The sequence below is a fragment of the Lampetra fluviatilis genome, chromosome 11 (assembly GCF_964198595.1).
Source record: "Lampetra fluviatilis chromosome 11, kcLamFluv1.1, whole genome shotgun sequence".
Lineage (NCBI taxonomy): Eukaryota > Metazoa > Chordata > Hyperoartia > Petromyzontiformes > Petromyzontidae > Lampetra > Lampetra fluviatilis.
The window spans coordinates 7,951,975-7,978,122 of record NC_136285.1 but is presented as its reverse complement, the minus strand read 5'-3'; the positions used below and the strand labels follow the sequence as shown (position 1 = coordinate 7,978,122).

The following is a 26,148-nucleotide window of genomic DNA, read 5'->3' as shown; positions in this document are numbered from 1 at the left end:
GGATTTTCACCAGTTCCTCTGGTTTCGTCCTAACGTGCCAAACACTCATGGGTGGTATTCTCCAAACATCCCAATGCAGGACCAAAACTAAAAAAATTGTATCTTCTGGTAAATAATTGGCATTATGATTGTAAATAGATACCAACTACTACTGGTGTAAATTTGCCCAGAAATCGCAGTGTGGCTACTGCCAGGTGGTTCGTGTGCTGTGTTCATATATGTGATCAGATATTCTTAGCAAAGATCTATACTTGCCTTAAAGAGAGAAGTTTAATAAATTAAGCACAGGTGTGCTTTAGAGCTGCTAAAAATAGTCGTGATTAATTTCACAGTTTCATTATTCTCTCCACAAGACCTGCCACTATTCTCTTTGATTATGCAGAATAACTGGTGGAGCGTAATCAGGAAGAGGGCTGTTAAAAATAGAAGCGCATGCTACATTCACAAACCCCCATCCTGCAATGTCTCACAAGGCTCCGTTCTCAGCCCACGGCTCTTCTCATTACGTCTCCTCCCTCTTTGCAAGACCATCTCGTGTTGTAATGTAGAGCGGCGTTTGCACGCTGATGACAACCGGCTCTACATCGCCAATGACCCCATGACCCCGACCACAATATGCACTCTCACATTCTTCCTTGAATTACTCTCATTTCGGATTGGGTTTCAACGTCCTCCAGCTAAACATTTCAAAAACTTATACTCATCAGCAAAAAAGTTCACTCTCGGGAGAGACTCCGGTTCGAGTGTGCTCCTACTGAACTCTGATGTTACACTGGCCGATAGTGTGGAAAATCTTGGCAGGTGTCATTGATCCTACGCTCTCGTTCTGTCCCCACATCTCACACCTTCGATTAGCATGGTTTGCCACGTGCAGTGAAAAAGAAGTTCAACATGTGCGTACATAAGTATGTATGTTGATACATACTTATGTACGCACATATTGAACTTCTTTGATACATACTTATGTACGCACATGTTGAACTTCTTTTTCACTGCACGTGGCAAACCGTGCTAATCAGAGGTGCGGGGGAAGGACAGCAAACTAAACACATTAAATTGTTCTAAAACACGATTTAAAGCTTTCGTGGCTGGAGGGATTCATCTTCTTGGTTCTTTCGGAAAAGTCACGTAGAAGGGAAATAATAAAATAATAAAATAGAACATAATAAAATTCTCACGACGTTTCGGCCACAATACAAGCAGCCATCCTCAGGTGAAGAAACAGAGCTGTCAGAAAGACAGCGCTCCAATGAACACTGCTAAGCTTGGCAGCATATTTAAGCTGGGTGGGAGGAGAAGAGCGCCTTGACAAAGGAGTTTACATATCAACAGAAAGAACCAAGAAGATGTTCTAAAGCAGTTATTTTTCATCTTCTTGGTTCTTTCGCTAAAGTCACGTAGAAGGGAAGTAATCAAATAATAAAGATAAAACATATCAAAATAATCTCACGACGTTTCGGGCCACAACGACGAAACGTCGTGAGAATTATTTTATTATGTTTTATTCTTATTATTTTATTACTTCCCTTCTACGTGACTTTACCAAAAGAACCAAGAAGATGAATCCCTGCAGTCACGAAAGCTTTAAATCGAAAAAAAGTTATTTTTCAATCTAGATTTAAAAGTGCATAGCTCCAGTGGCTTGCTAATAGCAGAAGTAAGAGCATTCCACACGGCCGCAGAAGCGCATCTCAAAAAAGATGCGGTGACCATCTCAAGTCTGCAGGACCTCATACCTCCATTCATGCAATATCTCCCACATTCACCAAGTCCTGATCCCAGCTGCCACTGATAATCTCTTCCATCTCATCGTCACACCCTGACTTCACCATTGAAGCTCTCCCCAATGTCCTCCTCAAATCACACATCTCCAAAATAACGACGCCAGACTTATCACTAGCACCGTGCAGAAGACCAATCCCACCACTGGCTGCCAATTAATTATTGGATCAATTTCAAGATCACAATCACCATCTTCAAGATCCTCTCTGGACTGGCCCCTCCCCCTACCTCTCTCCTCTCATCTCACTCGAGCTCCACTCCACACAGTTTCTGCTCCAGAAACCGAGGGTTTCTGTCAACCTTCACTCAGTGGGAGAGGTCGTTCATTCCTCTGTTACCACCATTGTCTCGAGCTCTCATCCCCCACCCATTCGTGGTGTTGACTCCCTACACGTCTTTAAGTCTAGGATCATGAGCTCTCTTTTTCCTCTCGCTGCCTCTTTCACAAAACGAAATATGCCCTCGTGTTTCTGGACAGAGTCTCGATGTATGGTCTCATCGAGACGCTATATTGTGTTTCAATTGTATCGTATCCAATAATGTAAATAAATAAATAATATGCACATCGATATTAACTGGGGCACCGAGAGCGTGCATTCTTTCTGCGTCCATTGTGAATCAATGAGCAGGCGTGCTGAACCAGCACAATGAGTGCGCCAGCAACAAAACTCACTTGAACGTGTTATTAGTGTATCATTACATTTAAATTGGTAGCCACTTGGCCTTAAGAATATCCAATGGGGATTTTTGTAACTGCTGCATGTAATTCATATTCCTCTCAGGGTGATGCAATTGAGACCGTGGAGAGGGAAGACCTTGGTTTAGGCGAAGAAACTCAATGTCGATGTTCTGACGTCAATATGTGACTGGGAGCCACATTCCAGGTTCGTGTTGAGTATATTGTATGTCGTGTGTAATGCACACAGGTCCATTCAGCTCTTAGTTATTGTCGCAAAACCATTTTCCCATCCATAGCGTAGCCATCTTTCTGTTTTATTCAACCAACATACTCACTTAATGCTCAAACCACAACCGATAACTGAATTTGCCAAGACGTACATTGTACTCATCTTTTGGTGAACACTCGAAAAGGCTAGACCAATCGGAACTTAATGGAGCTGCGCAGAATGGCTAGGGACGTTTCCCACTGCTCTGAGCTTCTTCGATGAATTGTAAGAAAGCCTAAACGTGGTCCGGTGTGGCTTAGACCACTTTCAGCAACACACACACTTATTAAATACACTGCTTGTGAATGTATTTGTTTTTCAATTCATTCAACTAATTATTGCTCGCAGTCGTGGTATAAGTCGTGTGAGCATTTCCGTGCTTGTGTCTTAGCACATGTACGCACTGACTTTGTGCTCCGTAGGACACGTGCCAGTCACTTCCCGCCACTCGCCGTTATCACTCGCCAGGGATTATCGCAAGATTTTGCTATCGCGGCAAAAAAAATATTAATATTTTGTGTAATGCCTAAAAGGTCCAAGGAAGTGGTGATTTTGTCAACAACAAAAAACGACACTCACAATAGATTTTTGTCTTCACATGATGCAAACCAGCAGCTTTCATTTGATGCACATCTTATATTTGTGAAGATAATGTGTGGATGAAGGGGATTTGGATACAGACGCGTGTATATTTGTGTGTAACTGTGTATATGTAAAAGATATCATGATGGGGAACCCTTTTATCTTTCTCTCCGTGAGAACGCTTAAAAACAGTGTGTGCTGCTACAGCCGCGAGTGTGAAATGAGTCACAATTTTTGCGTAATCAAGGCCAACGGGAGTGTTCTATTTGCTCAAATGGAAATGCTATTTTAACGAGCTATTGGTGGGGGAGAGGGGGAGGGTTCTCCCAAACAGAATTCTCCCAAATTCCCGTTGAGCATTGTTGAAAGTTTATCCCCAGCGTAAAGTGCGGCATCCATCTTCCAGAACAGAGAGATAAGTGTTGCCAACTGTGACAGCCAATCCCTGCTAATAAGACAACTGTGAGATAATTTAATGTAATAGCTCTTGCCAGACCTCCTTGGCCTGATGATGAAACAATAAATAAGCCTAATCTCTGGTTGAGCGCAGTAATTGCGAGCAAAAGGTGCACTTCATGAACCACGACTCATTTTACGCCGTACGAAATAACGAAATGTTCCTTTGAAGCCCAAGACATGTTAATGGAGTAAATCAAATAAATAATAGACTGTGAAAATATGTCTATATTGCACAAAGTGCATTCCCAAAGCTAATTTGTGCCTCGTAATAAGTAAAATGACCTTAGCTACCCTGGACACGATATACTGGTTGAGGAGCCACACAACTTCAACAGCCCTCTTTTGGGACCAATTATGCACAACAAATACCATTTCTTTGCTAATTGACATTGTTAGCATGCAAGCGCCCCGTTAGTGAACAACATCGCTTAATTTTCTTCGCTTGGTGTAACAAGCAGAAGACGGGCAGGAGGCACTATTCTTAGAAGTGCATTGGCAATTTGTTGGGGTTTTTTTGCTCTCGTTAAAACTCACAAGATATTCATACTCTGCCCATCTAGCGCACGGTAATGAATTTGCGCAACAAATTCCTCAGAGAACTAAAGCAACTTTGTTGAAATGTACCATCACTTGCATTGTTTTCGTGAAAAATGTACGTGAAACGAAAATATCAACATCATCAACAACATCACCACCATCATCAACAACATCACCACCAGTGTTGTGTACACATGCGTACACGTGCACACTGTATTTGTGGTGGGGAGTAGTGGCACATCGGGTTGCACACTTCATTAAAATTCCCAGTCGTACAGCAACCGCCTGTGTTGCCACTAAGTGGCGGGGTGATATCTCCCGCGCTTCTGCCAGGCTAGGTTCCAGGCCATCAAGCACACCCCCAGGGGAGAGCGGCATCTGAATCTGTCCTGGGCAACCCCAAGTATCATAATCCTGGCCACCTCACCCTCTCTTGTGACATGCCAGCCACTTTCAAGGCTCAGTACATTGGCGATCTTGTTCGAATGTGTGCTATGACATCACAAATAATTCGTTTGTGTCGGTATATTCGGAACCCCTCTTGTGATTCGATGAATTTCTGTAATCTTAGGTCATGATTTGATTCAAGAATCAATTATTGTTTTGATATAACAATGAATGTAGCATCTCGAGTTACCGCAAAGAAGTCTTGAATATTATTTTTTTCAAATCATTAATTTCTCATGCGTGAGATATGTGCACGTAATATATCGCGAGCACACCTATTGATTTTAATCAATTCACATGTATGTAGTTACTTGCCAGGTATTTGCGCGTGTGTGCATGTGCTCATCTGTCAGTGAAGCAGGCTCGTGAAGGATGCTAGTGCGCAGATGGAGGCAATCGCCTTCCAAAAACAACGTCGGGTGGAGGAGCGATGCTCACAACACCGAGCAGAACGCCGGGTGGCTAAAACACAGGTGACAGTGTGAAGCACAGGTGATGCATGAGCCAATCATCTCAGTCAGTTAACCGATAACACCTGCGTCTGTCCCATGACCTCCTACCAGCAATTCTTCGACACTTCACGTGGCATCAAGGTGCAACTAGCCTGGCACAAGCGCCGCAGTGATGTCATTGTAATTTTTGGCGACGACAGGCGCCGTTTGCTGCTGCTGCTGCTGTTGTTGTTAGTGGACTCACTCTTGGTGACGACCCCTTCCAGGCGGATGATGCTCGGGTGCTCAAACTGGCCCATGATGCTGGCCTCGCTCAGGAAGTCCCTGCGCTGCTTCTCGCTGTACCCGGCCTTCAGAGTCTTGATGGCCACCGGCGCCTCGGCCTGGCCCGGCACGCGCAGGACCCCGCTGTACACCTCCCCAAACTCTCCTGGTAGCGATGCAGGGGTGGGGGGGGGTTCAATTAACAGCAGCAAATGGTTAATTAAACTGAGCATTATCAAGCGTAAGTGTTAATCCCCCCTCGCCGCCCGTGTTTCTCGACAGCAGGCCTCAAGTCTCATGCCTGGGCAGGCCTCTATACATTGCCCAATCTTCTCCTTTCACACATAACTTAGGAACGCATTCATATGGAGATTAAAGAGCGCTTCGTGCATAAAAGGGACAATTCGTATGCAAAGTAGGTGATATATATGTTGTATTGAGTGGGCACACGGTGAGAGGCCAGCTAACAATGAGTTAATTTTTGGACGTGAATGCAGCCTCATTAAGTAAATAACTAATTAGGCAAATACATGCAGCACATACTACATTTTCTGGTAACCCCCCAAACATATGGGTGTGTGTCGAAGACATCACTCAGGCTGCTACACAAAGCAAATAGCCTTGGGCACAGAGGACAACAATGGGCCAAAAACTAGCAGCAGACTGGTAGCGAAGAAAGGGGACACTGTTGAACGGATGACCAAGAGGGAGATGGATGAGAAGTGAATTAACGGTAACACAACCAATATCATGTTGCGACGAAGAAAAAACAAAAGGGTTTTTATCCAACAGGGAAATAGTATATATACACGTCAGCGATGATTTGATTGAAAGCGCTTTGTCAATTCGCTGCTGGATGAGGGCTTCCGCATGGCATGTTGGTCATGGAAGGTTGTTTGGCCACACAACACGCTGGCCAGTGATGTAAGACATGGTCGGGAATCATATTCAGATGACCGAGTTCATAGTGCAGAGCACCCAGTGCTGCTGCCTACTTTATAGACTCATATTCCTCTTAGGTATTTTGGGTAAAGTCACGTAGGTAAAAAATAAATATTATTATTATTTACAAAAAAATGAATACAAATAAATATTTATTTAAAAATACATATTAATATTTATTTATATATTATTTATTGATCATTAATACAAATAAATATTTATTAAAAATAAATAATATTATTTTTTTTTACCTACGGGACTTTACCGAAAAGACCTAAGAGTATGAATCCTTGCAGTCACGAAAGCTTCAAATCTAGAATTAATACTTATAGACTGTATGTTGAGATATTTGTTTGTGAATGGTACTGCAAAGAGATGTGGCACACTAGTGTAAATGTTAAGGTTAGGTATGGGCCTACTCGGGTAAGTTAACCCACAATAATCCCTTTAGTCGCACAAGTTAACAGTTAAGGCAGCAAAGAGAGTGCCCCAAAGGCTTGCGCAGAGGCAGATTAATGCCCCGGTTTCACCCCAGGATACTCTCATAAAAAAGCCATAGCCCTGAACTCACAAAGAATTCAAACCCCTGTACCAGAGCCAGTGGAAGGCTCATTGACTTTCATTGAGCAATTTTTTAAACAATGATCTTAAGAGAGGATTTTGTGGTCTAAACCTAATTTTTTATGTTTTACGGCTACAAAATACCCTCTTGGCTCAGTGAACTGGCATTACATCCATCTTTTTTTTAGGTCAAGATTTTTTTTTTTACAGAGGTTGACTCATTCTAAAACGAGCACCTCTCTTCGCAAGCGCTTAGAGTGACACGGAGGCAGGAGAGTGAGGTAATGACCCACCCATTTCAGCAGCTGTCCAGTAACAATCAAGTTCACCATGGTAGCCCTGACCCCCCGTGACACATCAGCATCTCAACAGGACTGTGATTGCGACCATCCTTCGTGGTGTTAATAAAATCTAAGCGTGAGATGTCATGCGTGTATTTTATTTGGCATTTATAAAGTGTGCTGAGTATAATTAATTCCGGTGCACACAAGTGATGATGTGTGCACATATTTTGCGTGTTTCGGGATCTGCATCAGCATATTTTGACCAATATTACATTATGTGCATTTTGCTTTTCCAAAAAAACTGTGTGAGATGAACAAAAAGCAGATGAAGGAACTTTTTCAAGAGCATGTTTTGCATGTTACACTATTTTATGTTTGTTTATTAATGTATACACCTGGACCTGAATACTGAGAAACTTGGAAACAATATTTGATATTTTAAATCTGCCTAATTATTGAATTACCGACAATGCTCAACAACAGTGCATGATGAGGATTTTTATTGGTTTTGTAATTTATGCACCTAAACATTTAAACCAAGTCAATCCTAGCATAGAGCTAGGCTTGGTTTGGTTACCGATTGCCCCCTGTTCTGTTTCCGTGTTCTGAAATCAAACCCAGGCTGCTAGGATTGTAATACAATGCGCTAATCAGTAGCCCACCACTTCCTATATCTTACATACCTTTGCAAACAGAAGACAAAGATCTCCTGTATAGCCTTAACAGACTGTTTGGGCAAGTGCTGTTATAGAGCACCTATGAAAGCCAGCACAGCACACGAGGGGGTGGGTGGTCAGCACCACGCCCGGCCGCCTTTGTCTCCCCAGTGACGATGTTTACACACCATACCGGGGACTTATTTCAGGTTGAGTCGATCTAGGGGCGGCCCAGGACGGGTTCAGATAATTATTGTCACTAGTGTTTACCATGAGCGGGAATCAAACCCGGGTCGCCGGGTTCGTAGCGCAGCACGCTCACCGCTACACTAGCACTCTATGCACACGCACGCACACGTACACCACACTCGTAAGAAACACACGTCCCAGCAGTGTCAGCGATCTCCAGGTGGAAGGAGTCACGGCTGCAGGTGTTGTGTCCAGGGTTGGATTGACACAGGGGCCTTATACGGGGACGGGTGTGGGGGGTGCAGTACAAAGCCTCGGAATTTTTTGAGGCCCCAAAAAATGTATACACACTGCTTGGAGTACAAGACTGCAGCACTGCCATACATCCTATCGTGCAAATTGGTCATTGAAGCCGTGGCATAACTGCGTGCATTACTGCCAGTTGCGTACCGGCATTAAAAGTTTTGTTCGTATTAACTTGAATTTAGATTTATAATTAGGACTTGCCATTTTTTGAAAAACTCATTAACTAAACATCCAAAGTGAGGAGCAATAGGGCATCTCGGGCACGAGTGCTGGTAAATCAGTGAAGGGAAGGAGGCCAATGCACAAAGAGGGGACCCCCAAAACTCTGACAGTAAAGCGTCCGCAGTCGTGGCGAGCGCTGCGCTCTGAACCTAGAGCCCTGAGCTCGATTCCCGGCCACTGTTCACATCGGTGACGACTGACGTCCAAACTGGTCTGGCTCCCCCCCCCCTACCCACCCACCCCCTTTTCACCAACCTACACTGACCAATGTGGTGAAGTATGGCAAAAGAACCCCACGACTGATACAGCAATAAATAAACAAAAACCTTCAACCAGCGGTCGATTGATGAAGGTCTGAATTTGTTTTTGAATGTAGTCCTGGTTGCCTTACCAGCTCCCACCACCCTCTGGATGGAAATGCACGAGACGGTGATCTCCTTGGCAAACTCGTGCACGGCTTGTGCGGGATCCTCATACGTGTGTGGGTCCACGTAGGTCTTTATCCTCCGCAGTTTTACTGTTCGCGCAGACAGAGGGGGGTCCTCGTCAACTCGGCTGTCACAGTGCCAGAGCGTTGGCACACGACGAGAATGGCTGGCTTCGTTCAAGTCCGGCTGAGCTGTTTATACTTTTATGGGGGAGTTTAAATGCGTTCTTTGGTGATGCTGCATTGGCAGTGGTGCACAAATAAAAACTAAAACTCAACACACTCGTCAACTACACTGTCTTAAAAGTGAAACATATAATTGACAATGTTCCGGGCGATTGTTCTACTTCATAGCACATAAAACATGAAGAACGGCTTTGCCATAAATTTTGCTGATTATATGTTTTTTTTATTTTAAGGCAGTGTTGTTGGCTAGTGTGTTGATTTACATATATTATATGTGGAAATGCTGTTGAAAACCAAAGTTGTAAATTTATGCCTATTCATTGCATGAATTTAAAACATGTTCAGAGACATTGCAAATCATAGCATGGAAAAGCAGCAGATGCCAATCAGCCAAATAATTTGGTGAAATGTGTTTTTTTGGTAATTTCAACCTCCTCCGTATGAACTAAATTGTATATGTTTTCAAATGACTCATCTATAATTTAAACTGGTGGAGCAGTCTAGGAGGACTTCTCCAGACATACAAACATATCCTAGATTAGCCGCGGTTATCATAGAGACTGTACCCTATATGATATTAACACAAGCAACTTTGACCACAAAAAAGTCTGAACCAATCGATGACGTTTCCTTGGCTAGATGAAAACCCGCCAGAGATGTCAATTGCTGCTGCATCGAACATGCTCAGGAAACAAACAAAAAAAGTGATCTTTGTAATCATAGCACAATGTTTAGGCTATATCAACACAATGATGAAACTGTCAATTATCTTGGTATACTTTACACCGGTACAGTGCCAGTTACATTTTTGTGCACGTGTGCTCAACGTTTTTAGTTCAGAGTTTCCACCAACTGTTCACGTGTATTAGACAGGACCCTGTGCGTACGAAGGACTTACTGTGGCCACTCCAGAAGTTGAGTTTCTCTTCGTCTGGCACGTGGCCTCCTTTTGTGTGTCGGCAACGTCTAAAGGGAAGGAGGAAAGTTGCAGCTCTTAACCTCTCACCCAAAATGCCCAATGCAACGTTGTTCCTAAAACATTTTTCACAATTGCCAATTATATTATTACGACTAATGCTCCTACATTTATTTTCCCTGTGAAGCCTCGTTGAGTCTCAAGACTCTTTTCCAGGTGAGTCATTCCAAGGTTCGCACTAGATGGGGTTGCTATTGCTATGCGTTTCCCAATGGACTAATGTGCAAGTAATCTTGCGGATTTGCAATATTTTGGAACAATCCTTGGGCACACAACAGCCTGCTCGATTTCGAATAACATCACGGGGTGTTTAACGTCCAGGTTCGCGCCTCTGGGCTCGAACCTTGAACCTCTGCACAACAAGCGGTGAATGGTCTTTCGCTCGGTCATGTCACCACCCCAGCAATTAAATAATTCATCACTCGCTTACTTCATTTATTTCCGCTTTCCCATGCTGGCAGGAAACTCCAGCTTGGAGCGAGTTCCTTTCATCGTAATGGAAGCAGCTACAATGCAGTAGCTGTGGAAGCAGGGTCGTACTGCAAGCATGCAGAAAAAGCATGAAGCCGGCATGGCATGGCTTAATAGCTATCTTAACCTTTTGCGCTCACACTCTCAATCCAATGAACTCTCGCAGACGACAATCCAATGGATTTTGCAATTCGTAAGCCTTTAATGCTAAAGGTTGACTATGAATTGGCACTAAATGTCTTCTTGGCTGATACTTGCAGTAAATAATAATATTAAAAGCGCAGTTTAATCCCAGTCAAGCAGCAATGTAAATTGCAGGACGTTTTACTGCATTGCGGTCCTCTGTAGCTCTTATCTTTGGAGATGACATGATGAAAATTATTGCCAATTTAGTTTATATGGAAGGAAGGGGGTCGGGGGCACATTTTTTTCAACTGATACAAGGAACATTAATAATGCCACTATCGGTTCAGCTGTCTCACGTGAATATCCAGCTGTTAATATAATCTATCATGTTCGGGCAGCGCTTTATATTTTAGGGCATTCGTTTTTCTAGTTAATGCCTTGTCACAAAGTTGATGGAAATAAGACTTCCCCCAGCTTCAGAAGTTTGGGCTTCTTAAACAAGGACCATGAAAATATAACAATCCTACGAATATAATACCGTGCTAACATGAAATATAAATGTAAAACAAATCCACGTTTCAGTAAACACACCACCGTTATTATGAACCTGTCTCTTTGTGGTAAATGTGCTGTTTGAAATATGCGAGCCTTTTTTGGGTTACACACACACACTGTGTGATTAGAAGAGGAAGCCCGGATAATCTTGCTCTTGTTTAAACTTCACTACATTTCCTTGGGAACATATCCCCAGGAAGAAAAAAAAAGACCTCCCACATGTGTTACTTCGCAAACAAGTGAATAAATAGATAAGCAAATAGAGATGTAGCTCCTCGCCTGCAGTGGGCCATTCACTGCTTGTTTACACAAGCATGGAAGTGCCCCACTATTGTGAAAGCCGCGGCCTCATTTGTCTGGCACAAAATTGCCTCCGCAGTTCCCACAGAGTTGACGCGCGGCGAGGATGCGTCTGCCGAGTTTGTGACCGATGGTGCAGCGCTTTCGATGGCGGTCCTCTGCGAGTCCGTGCAAAGGAGGGTAATGCTCGAGGAAAAACGTTTTAGCTCGCGATGATGCAGTGGGTTATGTGTTTTTTTTTTTACGCGATGTGCTTCGCACGGAAAGTGGCGTTCGCGAACGTTCCACAAAACCGCAACAAACAAGCTCTGTCCGTGACTGTTTCAAGAGCATCGAGTGGTGCGGCTAGTTTTCTCACGCACACACACAAAGACAAAGGGCTGCTGTTTAGCGTTACACACCACCACATGACTAAGTGCTGTTAGTGAGCACATACCAACAACAACAACAACCGCCATTCGCCACTAAGTGGCGGTGATGTCACCACGACGCTTGTGCCAGGCCAAGTGCACCTTGAGGCCACGTAAAGTGTCGAACGCCCGCTGGCAGGAGGTCACGGGGCAGACCCAGATGCCGCGGGTCGACTGACCGAGATGACCGAGATGGCTGCACATATCAAAGCCAGAATGACATACACTCTGCTGCCTTTGCCTCCCCAGTGCTGATATTCGCACACCGTGGCAACTATTCATTTATGGCTGAATCACAAAGATTAAAAAAAGACCCCCGTGTAGCCTTAACAGACTGTTGGGGCAAGTGGTGTTAGCGAGCACCTATAAAGGCCAGCACGGCACACGAGGGGGTGGGTGGCCAACACCACGCCCGGCCGACTTTGTATCCCTAGTGACGATGTTTACACACCACACCAGGTACTCATTTGAGGCTGAGTCGACCTAGGGGAGGCCCAGGACAGGTTCAGATAATCGTCACCGGCGTTGGCCGTGAGCGCAAATCGAACCCGGGTCGCCAGGTTCGCAGCGGAGCGCGCTAACCACTACACTGCCGCTCCCCACATACACACATAGACACACAGAGAGATGGGGGAAAGTGCTGGAGGGATAAGGGGATGAAGGCAGCGGTTCAAGTAAAGGAGTGTTCGGGCGGTGGGTATGTGGCACATACCCTCCGCTGATGAAACAGGCGATGAAGAATATGAGCAGCAAAATCACCATGGAGACACAAGCCCCCAAGATGGTGATCTCCTTCATTTCTCCTGTCAGGGGGCTCGCTGCAGGAGACACGCGGCGGGAGAAAGGTTAGCAACTCCTTTTGAAAGTCGAGAGATTTATCTTAAATGAGATCAGCAACATGTGATCAATGTCTACAAGAAAGAGGAGAGCTTAAACCCATTTTAAAACTAGCAAAATTAAAATTCTTCCATTTTTATGTAGCACTTTCATTCATTATTATTATGTTTATTCGACTGCACTTTTGTATTTTTGAGGTGTGGGAGAGAGAGGTGAATTTGTTGGTGGATATTTAAAGCCACTTTAGAAGGCCTGCTCATTCCAAAAACACAATTTTCAAACACCATTTTTTTTAGACTTGACCTAGAGGCTGTTGTTCTCAGGTCATCCACCACCCTCAAACTACGAACTGTGTTTTCCACTGTGACAAATTTGATTGAACTATAGGCCGCAGGCTGTCAAGGCAAGCGTTGTTAGCGAGCGCCCATTAAGGTCAAAGTGCCACATCAGAAAGTGATTTAGCCAGCGCCGCAAATACCCAGCCACCGCACTTCGGATCTTCAAAATACCATACAAATTTCAGGCTTTAGTTCACCAAGGTGAGGTCAACCGTGCATTCTTTTTGCCCACTGCCTCTGATGTGTATGGCCAGCAATAAAACCCAGCCACCAGGATGATAGCCAGGTGCGTTATAATTACACCACTGCTCCACGCGCTGCATGAACGCACACAGTAATGTTCAGCCCTTGATGCATCATGTCCACTGTGATGGACTGCTATTGTTTACATAACTGCCATAGAATTCTCTGCATTAAAAATACAAATTTGGAGGGGCTGATTTGTCTACGAAAATTATATTCAACCTCCAAAAGAGTTTGCCTTTCCTGTTAATAATTCGTGCATGAAGGTTAGTTTGCAAATAATCTTAGGGAATAAACAAAAATACACAAACTCAGTAAAAACACAGAGAAGAAAGGAAAAAGAAACGATAGATGAAGAGCGATAAATAGATACTGAGATGGACAGGCTTGGTATAAAAAAAGACACGCACAGAGACAGTATGGGAAAGAAGGTGATGAGAGGTGAAGAGGGACCCGGAGACAGGGAGACAGACAGACAGACAAGCACACAGTCCCGTCAGGCAGACAAGCAGATCATATTCTTCTTCTTGGTTCTTTCGGTAAAGTCACGTAGAAGGGAAATAATCAAATAATAATAAATAAAACATAATAAAATAATTCTCACGACGTTTGTTTTATTTTTTATTATTTTATTATTTCCCTATCTATGTGACTTTACCGAAAGAACCAAGAAGATGAATCCCTGCAGTCACGAAAGCTTTAAATCGAAAGATCACATTCCGTGAGAAAGAGGCACCTTGGCTGGTGGAGTAGAAAACCCGGGCGCTGTAGGCTCCGAAGCCTGCGGCTGTGCGTGCGCGCACGCGGAACGTGTAGACAGCGCCCGCCCGCAGCCCTGACATGGTGGCACCACGAGCGCTGGCCTTCACCAGCGTGCAGTTCTGCTCCTTCGAGTCCTGAATCGCAGTGATGCGCAACGTCGGATCGCGGGGCTCGAGCCCACGCCACAGCTTGCGCCGAAGCGGTCTGTTGCGCTTGCAACTCCCTGTGCAGTGGCGACGTGACAGCCGGCCTGGTGCCTCTCGGGTCTGTGTTTATTCGTTGTGTGGACATCGCCGCGTGGTCGGCATTCTGGTCGTGTGTGTGTGTGTGCAACCCATTTGTGCGTTCGCACATGAATGAGACGTTATCCCGGTATTGAATTGAAGTTCTGTGTTTGCCGGTTTGTGCATCGTGCGCTTTGTGGAGATTGACGTGAAAACGTTTTGATGCCGAGTTGTGCAACAAAAAGTATCGCGCCGTGACAATTTGCTCGTGGATTTCTACACGTGAATTATTACCGACAATATTTGCACAATACATAATGCAACTATGCCAAGTATAAAATACATAAAGCACATTAATTTTGCACATGTATATATAAACACACTTTTAAAATTACTGGAACAACTTGCTAGAAATGAAACCAGTCACGTGATTTATTTTACAACCAGTCCAATGGCATTCCAATGACAATTGAGAATTGTGAGGTGTAGGTCTGCTCATAAATTATCGCCGAAATTGTGCCGAATCGTAAATGACAGTGATGCTTCCTTGAGGACCTCCCCTTTGCAGACCCTCCATGGTTGCAAATATGGTGCGACAAACGCCACTAATATTGTACACGCTCTGGAACATTGGCCCATGTGGGGGACTCCTCTTCTGTGGATGTCCCTAAGGACCGTGGGTTTGAGGGCCACTGCCATGTGAAATTGAAACAAGTCTTCACAGCAGTAACCTGCTGGGCTCCAATTGGAATTTAAAATGTGCACGCGATCATATAACATCTCTGACAAACCCTCTTAACCCTATACATTCTGCCCTACTTCTCCTCGCCCCCCCACCCCACCCCCTCAAACCCACATCCCCCCACCACGATGGTTGTTATATGCAGACAACTGAGGTAAAGGTTAGTTCCCTGGCCGAATGGTGTGTCTCGTATTTGAGGGCTTGCATGGAATTGAGACTGTCGGTAAAGGTGAGACGCATTATACGGTAATTTCTCGAACAGTGTTATGGCGGTTTTAAAACCAAGCAAATTATGCCTGATGTGTCAACTTGTGTACAGCTAGTGCTACCCTTCGGAAGATGTCTACCCGCGCAGGTATCATAGTTACGATGAGGGACTAGCGTTGTTTTGGCAATGAACTTTGCATTGCGGCAGCCTGGTATTGTACATTGCTGCCCATCGACTTGTGTGCGAGTAGTATGCCCTGGAGCAACTGTTCACTAAGAGCATCTGTCTCTGTATTCCCAAATAAGTACAAACAAAAAACAATGTTTTCATTAGCATTAATGCCCTCCCACACTGCTGTGGGTTTGATGACCTGTCAAGCCAGTTAGTTCGCGGTATGCTACTTCTTAAAAAATGCTTCATGCCAGATGGTCAGATTGATTAAAATAACACAGTAAGGGCCGTGATCATTTGATAACGTCGTCATTAAAATCATGCATTAACTTCATATGACCAACACATAAAAACAATGAAATGGGCACATGCCAATGGTAATGAGCAATATGAAACATTTTTTACTTGTATTTCATAATCACATCATAAATGTAAAAAAAATTCCGACCATAAGCTGACACACTGTGAAATATCAGCAAGCGGGCTTTGTCATTTGGACTAAAACTAAGACGAGAGGCATCTGTGCATTGTGGGACACCAGTTTGGGCCAGAAGATGCCTGCTCTCCACACCCCATTTGCGTTTGCAATTACTGCGGCCGATTTGCTCAACTGATGTGGCAGCTCGCTCAGAATTGTTGTCAGAAAATCCCCTGGGATGAGTCGCACTCCAATTTTTGCGGTAATGTGGAAACTCTTCGAAAAGATTCCAAATTCGCGTTTAAAATGTATCCCACGGGCTCTGGTGCAAATTCAAAATCTGTGCAGTTGTGCAGAGTGTTTAAAAATGCATGTGAGGTTTCAGATATATGCGTGCTTATTTTAAATGACTGGTTTAATACTTTGTTAACACTATCAATTCGATTTGAATTATATTGCTGCTTAGTATACAATTAGAATTGCAGACATACTGGATCAAATAATAGAACATTAAATTAATAATAACGTGACTCCAAATCCATATTAACAAATATTTTATACACAACACTCTTTGATTATCCATCGCGTAGCGTGATTTTCAGCTCTCTCAAACTTTTGCTTTAATTATTGGAGACCGATCCATTAAGTACTGACCTTGTGGCAGCAGCTGAGTTCGTATTCCAAAATGATTCCATTTGGCTGCTGGGGTTCACTCCACGACAGCGTGAGGCTGTCCCGTGTCTCCCCTTCTTTCTGAATCACCAGGATCTCAGAAGGTGCTGGAAAACAATTCGCGTTATACACATATATATATATAAATACGGCAGTATGGCGGCATGTTGCCCTGCTTATGATGTACGCAAGCTGAAAGAGTAAAAAATTTAATTTTTGGGCCTCATGCATGTGCTATCATATGTGGAGCTTTTATAGCAAAGAGAATAAGCATTTATTATGTATACTGAATTGAGACTGATCCAAATTCATGGGTGACTACCTGTGCTCACAATCACAGCTCATTCAGCCCATTTACAAACATACGCAAGTCTGCCTGGGTCCGCCGGTTCAAGTTTTTATAGCTGCCTAGCAATTTCCGCAGCACATTACCGATATACACTCCATGTTGTAAAATTAATGTCATAGACCCCGTGGTGGCTCCCTAATGTAGGGTATTGTCTAAAAGTGCCATGGGCCAAAACTGCCCACGGTTTTATTTTGTAATTTACAAACATTCACCAAGACCTCGTGCTGCCTGGCCTTCTCACGAGTGTGTGTGTATATGTGTGCGCATTTAGACGTAATGAATATTGCTGCAAGGATGTGGGTGTATTATTTAATCACAATTTTTTTCTTTAACTAACATCATGTTAGCCAGAGAGAACATTGCAAAGGAAATTGGTATAAAATGATACACAACAAAAGAAATATAAAATGTAACCATGCAACAGTACAAAATAATGAAATAATGTGTCCTCTTACACTTCAACAGACACTTGAAATGCATTAACTATAAATTTACATTTGGAATATGATAAACATGGCTTAATACAGAAGCACTTTATAAATATATAATTAAGTTCATTAGTATATTACAGAGGTACATGCATTTGTATTTCAGTGTTTTAAATTGTTTTTGATTTATATTAAATCACACTTAACAAAGATCCCAACTTTGCTACCAGATTTACATGATAGTAATAAGAAGTATCATTCCATAATTAGTGGAAGATGGTGAAATGTCATCAAGGAATTACCTCAGAAAGATGATAAATCAGAACTACGTTTTACATCCCTTCATTAGGCCTCTCTTAACCAACACCACACAACGCTCCTTCTCACTCAATAGAGAATGCCAGTCACTTGCAAACCATTTTTGTCCAGGACGTCCTTGCTGTATATGTCAAGGATGCCCTGTACAAAAATGTACATCCCACGTTTAGAATTTTAATATAACCCACACTGATTATGTATAAACCAATTCACAGTTGTCTTTGATAGCTTTTACCTATGTCATCTTTCCACAGATGAGGTCACAATGAATTAAATAATTCACTGTCATTCATCCTCTTTAGTAGTCTGCTCAAAAAAGATTACGTTTTCTGGACACTGAGCTTCTTGGGTTATCACATTTTTTTCAGCATACTCATCCTTAGTCCTCAGAGTTGAAATATTCCAAAGTAGAATGGACCCCCCATTTTATTTTGCATTGCCTGCATTTGGAGGCACAATCAATGGTAAAATCACACGGAAATATAAATCCCATCTATTGAGTGGCAGACATCGGATTTCAATATTCAGTTCTTTAACAAGCTCCCAGCTCTTGGAGCACGGAGCGAAACATTGGACATCAAGACGAACACATTGGAAAGCTGTACAGTACAATCACGAAAACCTACAGGGTCGAATTGAACGGCAATCCTCGGCAGCCTGTTTGGCCACCATGTACGTATATAGCCTATCACATTGTGACACTGAGCAACGAATACCAGTGACATATGCACGGCGTCGTACACCTATCACGGCACGGACGCGGTGATCCTCACCGGCCTGGTTGGTGGTGAGCGACACGGACACGGCCTTGGGCGGCGCGGGGCTGAGCCGCGAAACCCCGTTGAGCGCCTCGATGCGGAAGGTGTAGTTGGTGTGCGCCAGCAGGTGCGCGATGGTGACGCCGGGCACCGCGAGGCCCTCGCGCCGCGGCAGGAAGCGCACGCTGTCCCCGCACGGAGCGCACGGCGACGCAGCAGCCGCACCTGTCGTCGTCGCCGCTGTCGCGGCCGCCACGGCGGCGTCCCTGCCCCCGCCGCACGTCTGGCACACGAGGCGGTAGCTCACGTCGCCGCGGCCCCCGCTGTCCTGGGGAGGGCTCCACTCCAGGATCACCGACGTCTCGTTCACGCTCGAGATCACGTTGCGCGCCGCCGACGGGGGGCCTGGAGGATGCCACGTGGTTAGCGAATGACGCCTTTTGATTTTCCGACCTCCTGTGAGATGGCGAGTGTGCCGAGCATGGTGGCCACAATGTGCCCTGCTGGTAGCGTCGTGAATAATCGAAGGTGTCATGAACATATGAACGATATAAAAGTATATATATATATTTTACAAGGTAAGGCCCACTGAACTATGTAGCTCTTTTTCAGAAGCGACCTCGCCCCAAATGACAGCTCAACGAGGTGGCTCGTCATCGTGTGGACATTTGTCACAGCCACACTTTCTAAACGCGTGTTGATTCTAAATGTGGAGGGAAGAACCGCAGGACCCCAAGAAAAATCCACGCGGCCACGGGGAGAGAGACATGCAAACTCCAAATATGCAAGCGTCAGGGTCAGGATCGAACCCACGACCTCCTGCATACCAGGTGAGGTGGTTAATATCTGACTACCTCCGTTCTCCGTCTCTGCATGTAAATATAATCAATGTTTAGTCGATCGGCAAAGCGGCTTTTCAAACCAATGTTTCCCCAGCAGAATGTGGAAACCAGCCCAGACTTTCCTTGCTTAAGCAAAGTCTGGGCTGGTTTCTAGATTCTGGGTCTCATCAGAAGAGTCAGGCTCATTAAACAAATGCTGCTGGGTTGCCAATTGTTATTGGAAAGAGCACTGCATCTCAATGATCGGACACTGCAAACAAAAAAAACTTAGTTCCTAAAAGAGGTTGGTTAATTACCCTGACACTGGAAAATAATTTGTAGGACAACCACCTGCATATGCAGGATTGTTGTATGTATACAGAATATGTAACCGAGACGATTACTTGGTGGTTGAAATACTGTGAGGCAAGGATGTTATCCTGGATGTTTGAACGTTTGGCCCATGGAACACTGAGTAAAATTGCCGCAAGGCAATATTCAGCATCTGGCTAATGTCCTCTACATGTGTCTAGTATACGTGTGCCTTTGTCTGTGTGTATGAGCCTGTAGTGGTTCCAGCATAGTAACAAATTACCAGCATAAAAAAACAAAAGACCTTGACAGCAGCAATAAAACTTTTCTTTCCACTGTGACGGTGGCAATCAGCACGGGTTGGCCTGATGTATGCAAAGTTTTAAATTTGTTTATTTTACAAGCCGTAACTACAGGCGCTCGTGCAACCTTGTTCAGTTTAACAGATTGTGCAGTCAAGCATGTTTATGGCTTGCTGGAACACTTGTCCCGCATTAAGCCTTTACACAGCGCACCCAAAAAACTTGCAAACAGCCTTCCCCTAACTTCCACCCCATACTCCAGCGCTCCCTGTTCGTTGGCACTTTCTTCCCCCATGGAGCTTTCTTCCTGTCGCCTTATTGTCGGCTTTACAACCACTGGCCAACGCATCGGTTGCTTTAATTGCTCCGTGTCATGAATGATCCGAAAGGGCTGTTCCTGAGACCTGGACAAATGGCAGACCGGGACTGTGGTTTTATGGGGTTTTTTTATAGCCTCGGCCAACGTAGGCGAGATGTCTCAGTGAAATTCATGCTGAGCTCGGGTTTAGCTCGCCACACAGCTTGCACGCAGAGTGATGCCACTGGAATTAAAATGTCTCCGCAAAAGGAATTGGATTGGTGACAGTGCATATTTAATAGGATAGTCTCTTCTTCTGACATGGTAAGCACTCTTCGAGAAATAGTAATTTTTTTAACATGTCTTTTTTCGAGTAGAAATCGAAATCCTTTCCAGCGTTCCCTATGTGCCACATGGCATGTAAAGCCCCATCATTAAACGGTCGAACAAATGAATAGTAAAATAGTCTAACAAGTTGCAGCTGTACACTTTAACCAATCGAGGTTTTGTGCCTTTTGTTTAAATCGTACACTTCTGTCTTGAAAAAGTTGTTCAATTGATGCAGTCATCCTTATCGGCTACTAAATCAAAGAAAAATTCCACGCATGCATTGGAGACACTCTCATTCACCCCCTCCCCACACGGCCTGCTTTCTGTGCGAGAATATTTCCCCTGAAAGGTCCCCGCGTTGTTGTACCCATCGGGGCAGTGGAACTGTAGCAGCGAAAGAGAAGGCTGCTGGATGAGGACTGATGAACTCAGCAGGGTTCCCAAGCAAATGGATCCTCTGGACCGTGAATGAACAATTGGCGCAGTGCGCAGATTCGCACGTGGGGCCCGAGAGCCACCAGCCACCAGCCGCCCAGAAATTCGCTCGGTTAATCACAGCGCCCATGTTCATCCTCCCTTCCCCCAACGCCGGCCGGCCACAAAAGCCAACCGGGCTGACGTAAGGGACGTTGGAAGGGCGAAGGAAGGGCCGATTGCGCATTAATCACGGAGGCTGAGTGCTTGCGGAGTTTGTGAGAACTTTGTCAATCCCGAGGCGTTAATTGGCACGTGTTAGGCCGCGAAGTGCTCCGTTGTGTTGTGGTCTAGTGCCGGCTGTAGAGCCGGCACTAGACCACGCGCGTGTGTGTGTGTGTGTGCGTGTGTGTGTGCGCACGTGTGTGTGTGTGCGTGCGTGCGCCTTCCCGGAAAATACGGTGACTTTGGCGAGAGGAGCCGGAGGAGGGGAGAAGCGGGAGTTGGTGTTTTGGTGTTTTGGACGTTTTTGTTTTATTGCGTGGCTGCTTTCAATTTAAAGCTTTCGTGACTGCAGGGATTCATCTTCTTGGTTCTTTCGGTAAAGTCACGTAGAAAGAAAATAATAAAATAATAAAAAGAAAACATAATAAAGTAATTATTTTATTATGTGTTATTTAAATTAAATAATTATTTTATTATTTTTCTTATGTTTTATTTTTATTATTTTATTATTTTCCTTCTACGTGACTTTACCGAATGAACCAAGAAGATGCGTGGCTGCTGTTTGTGAACTCGCTGAGAGGAGCAGTCGTGCCTCGAGGCGACAACAACAAAAAGTTGCCTTTTATGTCAATGTTAATGAACGCACAAACTCATTTACGTTTTGCAAATATAAATAATGCACGCTTGCTGTTTGCGTATTTTTGTCACTGAGATTTTTTGTTTTTAAAAATACGTATGGACTTTTGAGTCTGCATGCAGCACGGTACCCAAGGAACATTTGAAAGACAAGATAAAAAATAAATATAAGCACTGTTGGTACAACATACCTTCATCAATCCTGATTAAGGGCACACGTCCCGAGACATTGCCTCTATGTATATTTCTCCTCCAGGGTAATTTAAAACTCTCTGATATGTGTGAGACGGAGTAAGTATCATTTCCAGGCTTGTGAACAGTTTGATGAAGCGGCATGTTAGAAGGTAAGTGGTGGCGCTAAGTAAATATGAACAGAAGCGGCAGATGTGAAAGAGGCTAAGCAATGTGCATTCGTCTGTGGCAGTCAGGGAAGCTACATAGATGAACACTGATTTCAAATGTATAGCGGATTTCAATCGACAATTTTTGCGAGATGTTAACAATGCGTTGTCTCCAAATTGTTTAACAAAACGAGAATAAATATCGTAACAAAGTCGCTGCTATATTTGTGGGCCTATGATCTGTTGAACGTATGCTGTCAAGAGCAATTATTATAAATTATGGTCTTTTCAGACTTTGATTCTTCAATTTATGCACACGATGTGCCATTAAGAGCAAAAACATAAATTAATGGCTGGAACATGATGTTTTCCATCTCGGCACATGATTATGATGATTGTTTTGGCGAAGGGTTGATGGTGGTAATGGATAAGTGATATAAAGTTTATGATGATGGTGGTGCTGGCATCAGTGTGGGGAGCAGTAACGCACGCTGCGCTATGAAGCCGGAAACCCGAGTTCGATTACCACTCATCGCCAACACCAGTGACGACAATCTGAACCGGTCCTGGGCCTCCCCTAGGTTGACTCAGTCTAAAATAAGTACCTTACACGCTGTGTAAACATCGGTACTAGGGAGACGAAGGTGGTCGGGTGTGGTGTTGGCCACCCACCCCTCGTGTGCCATGACCGGCCTTCATAGGCGCTTTGCGAATAGCACTTGCCCCAACAGTCTGTTCAGGCTACACGGGGCATCTTTGCCTTTGCTGGCATGGTCGGCGCTGGTCGCGGTGGTATTCTCTCACGTGTGCAAGCCATGTTGACGGCGTCGCTCTCGGCCTTGTAATAGCCGGCCTCGCAGAAGCAGCGTGCCGGTGTCTCCCGTGTCGAGTAGCTGTGCGCAGGGCACAGGGAGCAGCGCTCGTCCCCCGCAGATTCCTTGTAGTAGCCGAGAGGGCAGGCTGCAGAGCAGAGCAGATCGGACACACGCCGTGAACACAACGCAACGGACACATTCGGACGATCGGTCCGTGAACCTTTAAATGCAGCGTAGAGCTATGTAAATTAAAATGTTTTACCTGAATGCCTCTGCACAAAATCAATGTAATTGGTGATGTTTTTTTACGTTGTTATTTTGCCCAGGTTGAAAGGGGCTGGTCCATAGGATTATGTTATAGGACTCACACAAACAATGTCTAATTCTCTTTTTTTACTGCTGTATTCAAGAGAATGCTCTTTCACTAGCCCACGTCAATGCACACACACACACACACAAGACAAAGATCCCTCGTATAGCCTGGACCAAGTGCTGCCAGCCAGCACCTATGAAGGCCAGTGAGCGACACAAAAGTCGGGTGGGTGGCCAGCACCACGCCTGGCTGCCTTTGTCAAGTACTCAGGCTGAGTCGACCTAGGGGAGGACCAGGACGGGTTCGAATAATCGTCACTGGCGATGGCCACGTGCGGGAATAGAACTGAGGTCACCGGGTTCAAAGCGCAGCACGCTAACTGCGCCGCCACTATCCCCCTCACACACAGCGACACACAGATAGTTTGGCTGTTATGTACGAGTTGAATCAGAATACTATTCTATATTGTACTCATTGTGCACGCTGCATCAACATGAATTGGCCATCACTCTGTTCACAAACATAGCAATTTATGAGCATGTAACATGGTTTTTTTTCTTCCTCAGTAGCACAATAATTTAGTTCAATCTACGTTTAATAATATATTCAAGTCATTTAACTGTCTTGAAAAAACAATTCAACTTTTTTTGGAATACGTGCTGTGTATATGGGACCTCACAGATTGCCAAAACTTGGCTTATTATAGTTTAATTTCATTTACACGTTCTGTGGGGAAAGGGGTTAATTGAGCCTTGATATTTCAATTTACATTTTAATTAGGGAGGCATGCAGCATTGCTCAATGCTAGCATTTAATTTTTTACTTTTTTTTATAGATAAAAAACACCATGATTTAAAACGTGTGATTGCAGAATTTCTGTTGGTCATGCTATTGTATTATTATCGTTATTCTGTATTCACGTCTACAGTCTGAGCTCTAAATTTTGATTGTAATGAAACTCAACTTGGCAATGTAAATCATCTGGCAGCAATCCGACGTGTGATCTGGGAACTTGAAAATGACATCAACTATATCCTATCAGTTTGAACTTAGGTTTCTGAACGAAATATTATTTATATAGATGTGCTCATCTTTGGCTAATAGATGTGCTATTTTAGCCAGGGTCAATTTGTTCTCATTTGTTATATGTACAGATAAAACGATAATGTTATTCCAACATAAAATACATATAACCAATAAGCTCATCGAAATATGCGTTGTGATTTCCATTCTTATGGTCTGGCATTGTCATATGTACGTGTTTTTTTTTTCATCAACGTGACGATATTTTACAATGACGGTGATGATATATGATAGATTCACGTTCATGTATGTATGTGTAGCTTCTGTCGCACCAACCGTGCTAATCAGAGGTGTGGGAGAAGGACGACGAACTAAACATAAAAACAGGTGTCATGAAACTAGTTTTCAATTTAGATTGTAGGTGTATTGCTTCCCTGTAATACATTATTTTGCTCAGCCATTCCTATCTACACTTATTTTCCCTATACATTTTAGATATGCTATAAGTTTGCCAGTTTAGCAAGCTGGTCTAATATATATAGCAGGTTAACCAAAATATTGAACCCTTCAAAAATCAATAGACATCACAGAGTCCTGTGGTCTTGATTAATTGATCAATTTGGACATATTCAACACTCTATCATTATTTCACTTCCTAGCAATCATCATTTATATTGCAAGAAAATCTGGTAATAACAAAACAGTCTATTGTCTTCCAAGAGCATGGGGAAAGTGAATCAAACTTAATATGCCTTACTGCGAACATTGATTTTGAAAATAATCTCTTCACATGCGCAGATACAGAGTTAAGTCCGTTCACATTATTTATGATGTGAAGGCCTACTTATTTTGTGACTCCTTGCAGGAAAGTGCTTTTAATCTTGCACAGTTGGCACATTTGCATTGGCAATTACTTCTGCTAAACTAACAATGTCAGGGAAGCCTCCGAGTTATGCTGAGAAAAAAACATTACTTCAGCAAAACATGCAATTTGTCTGCATCAAAGGCAGTGATGGATTAAAAATATATATTTTTTCATTTCCTTAGAGCCATTTATTTAATTTCTACGTTATTGTCATGCTATAAGATGTGAGAGAATATAATTTTGCATTCAAACATTTCGAATAAGACTAAATATTAAGCAAAAGGAGATTGCATTAAAACAAAACATGATGCAGACCTCTTGTCAACTGTCAACTAATCTATCACAACTCACTTAATCCACGCGAGTTGTACGGTCCACACAAAACTCTTGTTTTTCTGATTATTATCCTCATCAGTAGCCCCACTCTTCTTTGTATTATCCACAATCCTTTCATCCGAATAAGTGGAGAATATTTGTGGATAACAGGATCCACCAGATGGGACCCCCCACATTACCCTCACAGAAATGTAACGAACCTTGCGTTTCATTTTCTAGTCACCATTTTCTAACGGGTTTTTTTGTCATTGTTGGCGACAGGCACTTTATAAATCCAAAATTGAATACGTAACTTTGATTGCATGGCACATTGTGTTGCCACCTTCAGTGTCGATGATCACGTGTAATGATGTTTTAATTATGCTGCAATTTTAATTATAGATTTGAAGTTTTCGTGACTGCAAGGATCCATAATCTTTGGTTTTTTCAGTAAAGTCACGTAGGTAAAACATTATAAAAATGAAAACAACTAAATTAAATCACAAATTAAATAAATGTCAATGTTTGCCCTTTGTAACCTCAATGCAATATACACATGCATTTTAGAAATATATCATAGCAATTGGCT

The 26,148-nt window shown here is 43.7% G+C and overlaps 1 protein-coding gene across 1 annotated transcript in view; it reads right to left on the bottom strand.

The window, feature by feature from the left end:
* The window catches only part of LOC144934765 (ephrin type-A receptor 4-like), a 60,444-nt gene that overhangs the window by 12,448 nt on the left and 21,848 nt on the right, over window positions 1-26,148 (bottom strand). The window contains exons 4-11 of the mRNA XM_078860889.1: window positions 23,033-23,188; window positions 18,565-18,954; window positions 16,679-16,803; window positions 14,236-14,395; window positions 12,794-12,899; window positions 10,142-10,209; window positions 9,022-9,147; window positions 5,451-5,636 (exon numbers count right to left, since the gene is read on the bottom strand). Of these exons, the coding sequence (XP_078717015.1) occupies window positions 5,451-5,636; window positions 9,022-9,147; window positions 10,142-10,209; window positions 12,794-12,899; window positions 14,236-14,395; window positions 16,679-16,803; window positions 18,565-18,954; window positions 23,033-23,188 (1,317 nt within the window). The remainder of the gene's footprint in view (window positions 1-5,450; window positions 5,637-9,021; window positions 9,148-10,141; window positions 10,210-12,793; window positions 12,900-14,235; window positions 14,396-16,678; window positions 16,804-18,564; window positions 18,955-23,032; window positions 23,189-26,148) is intronic.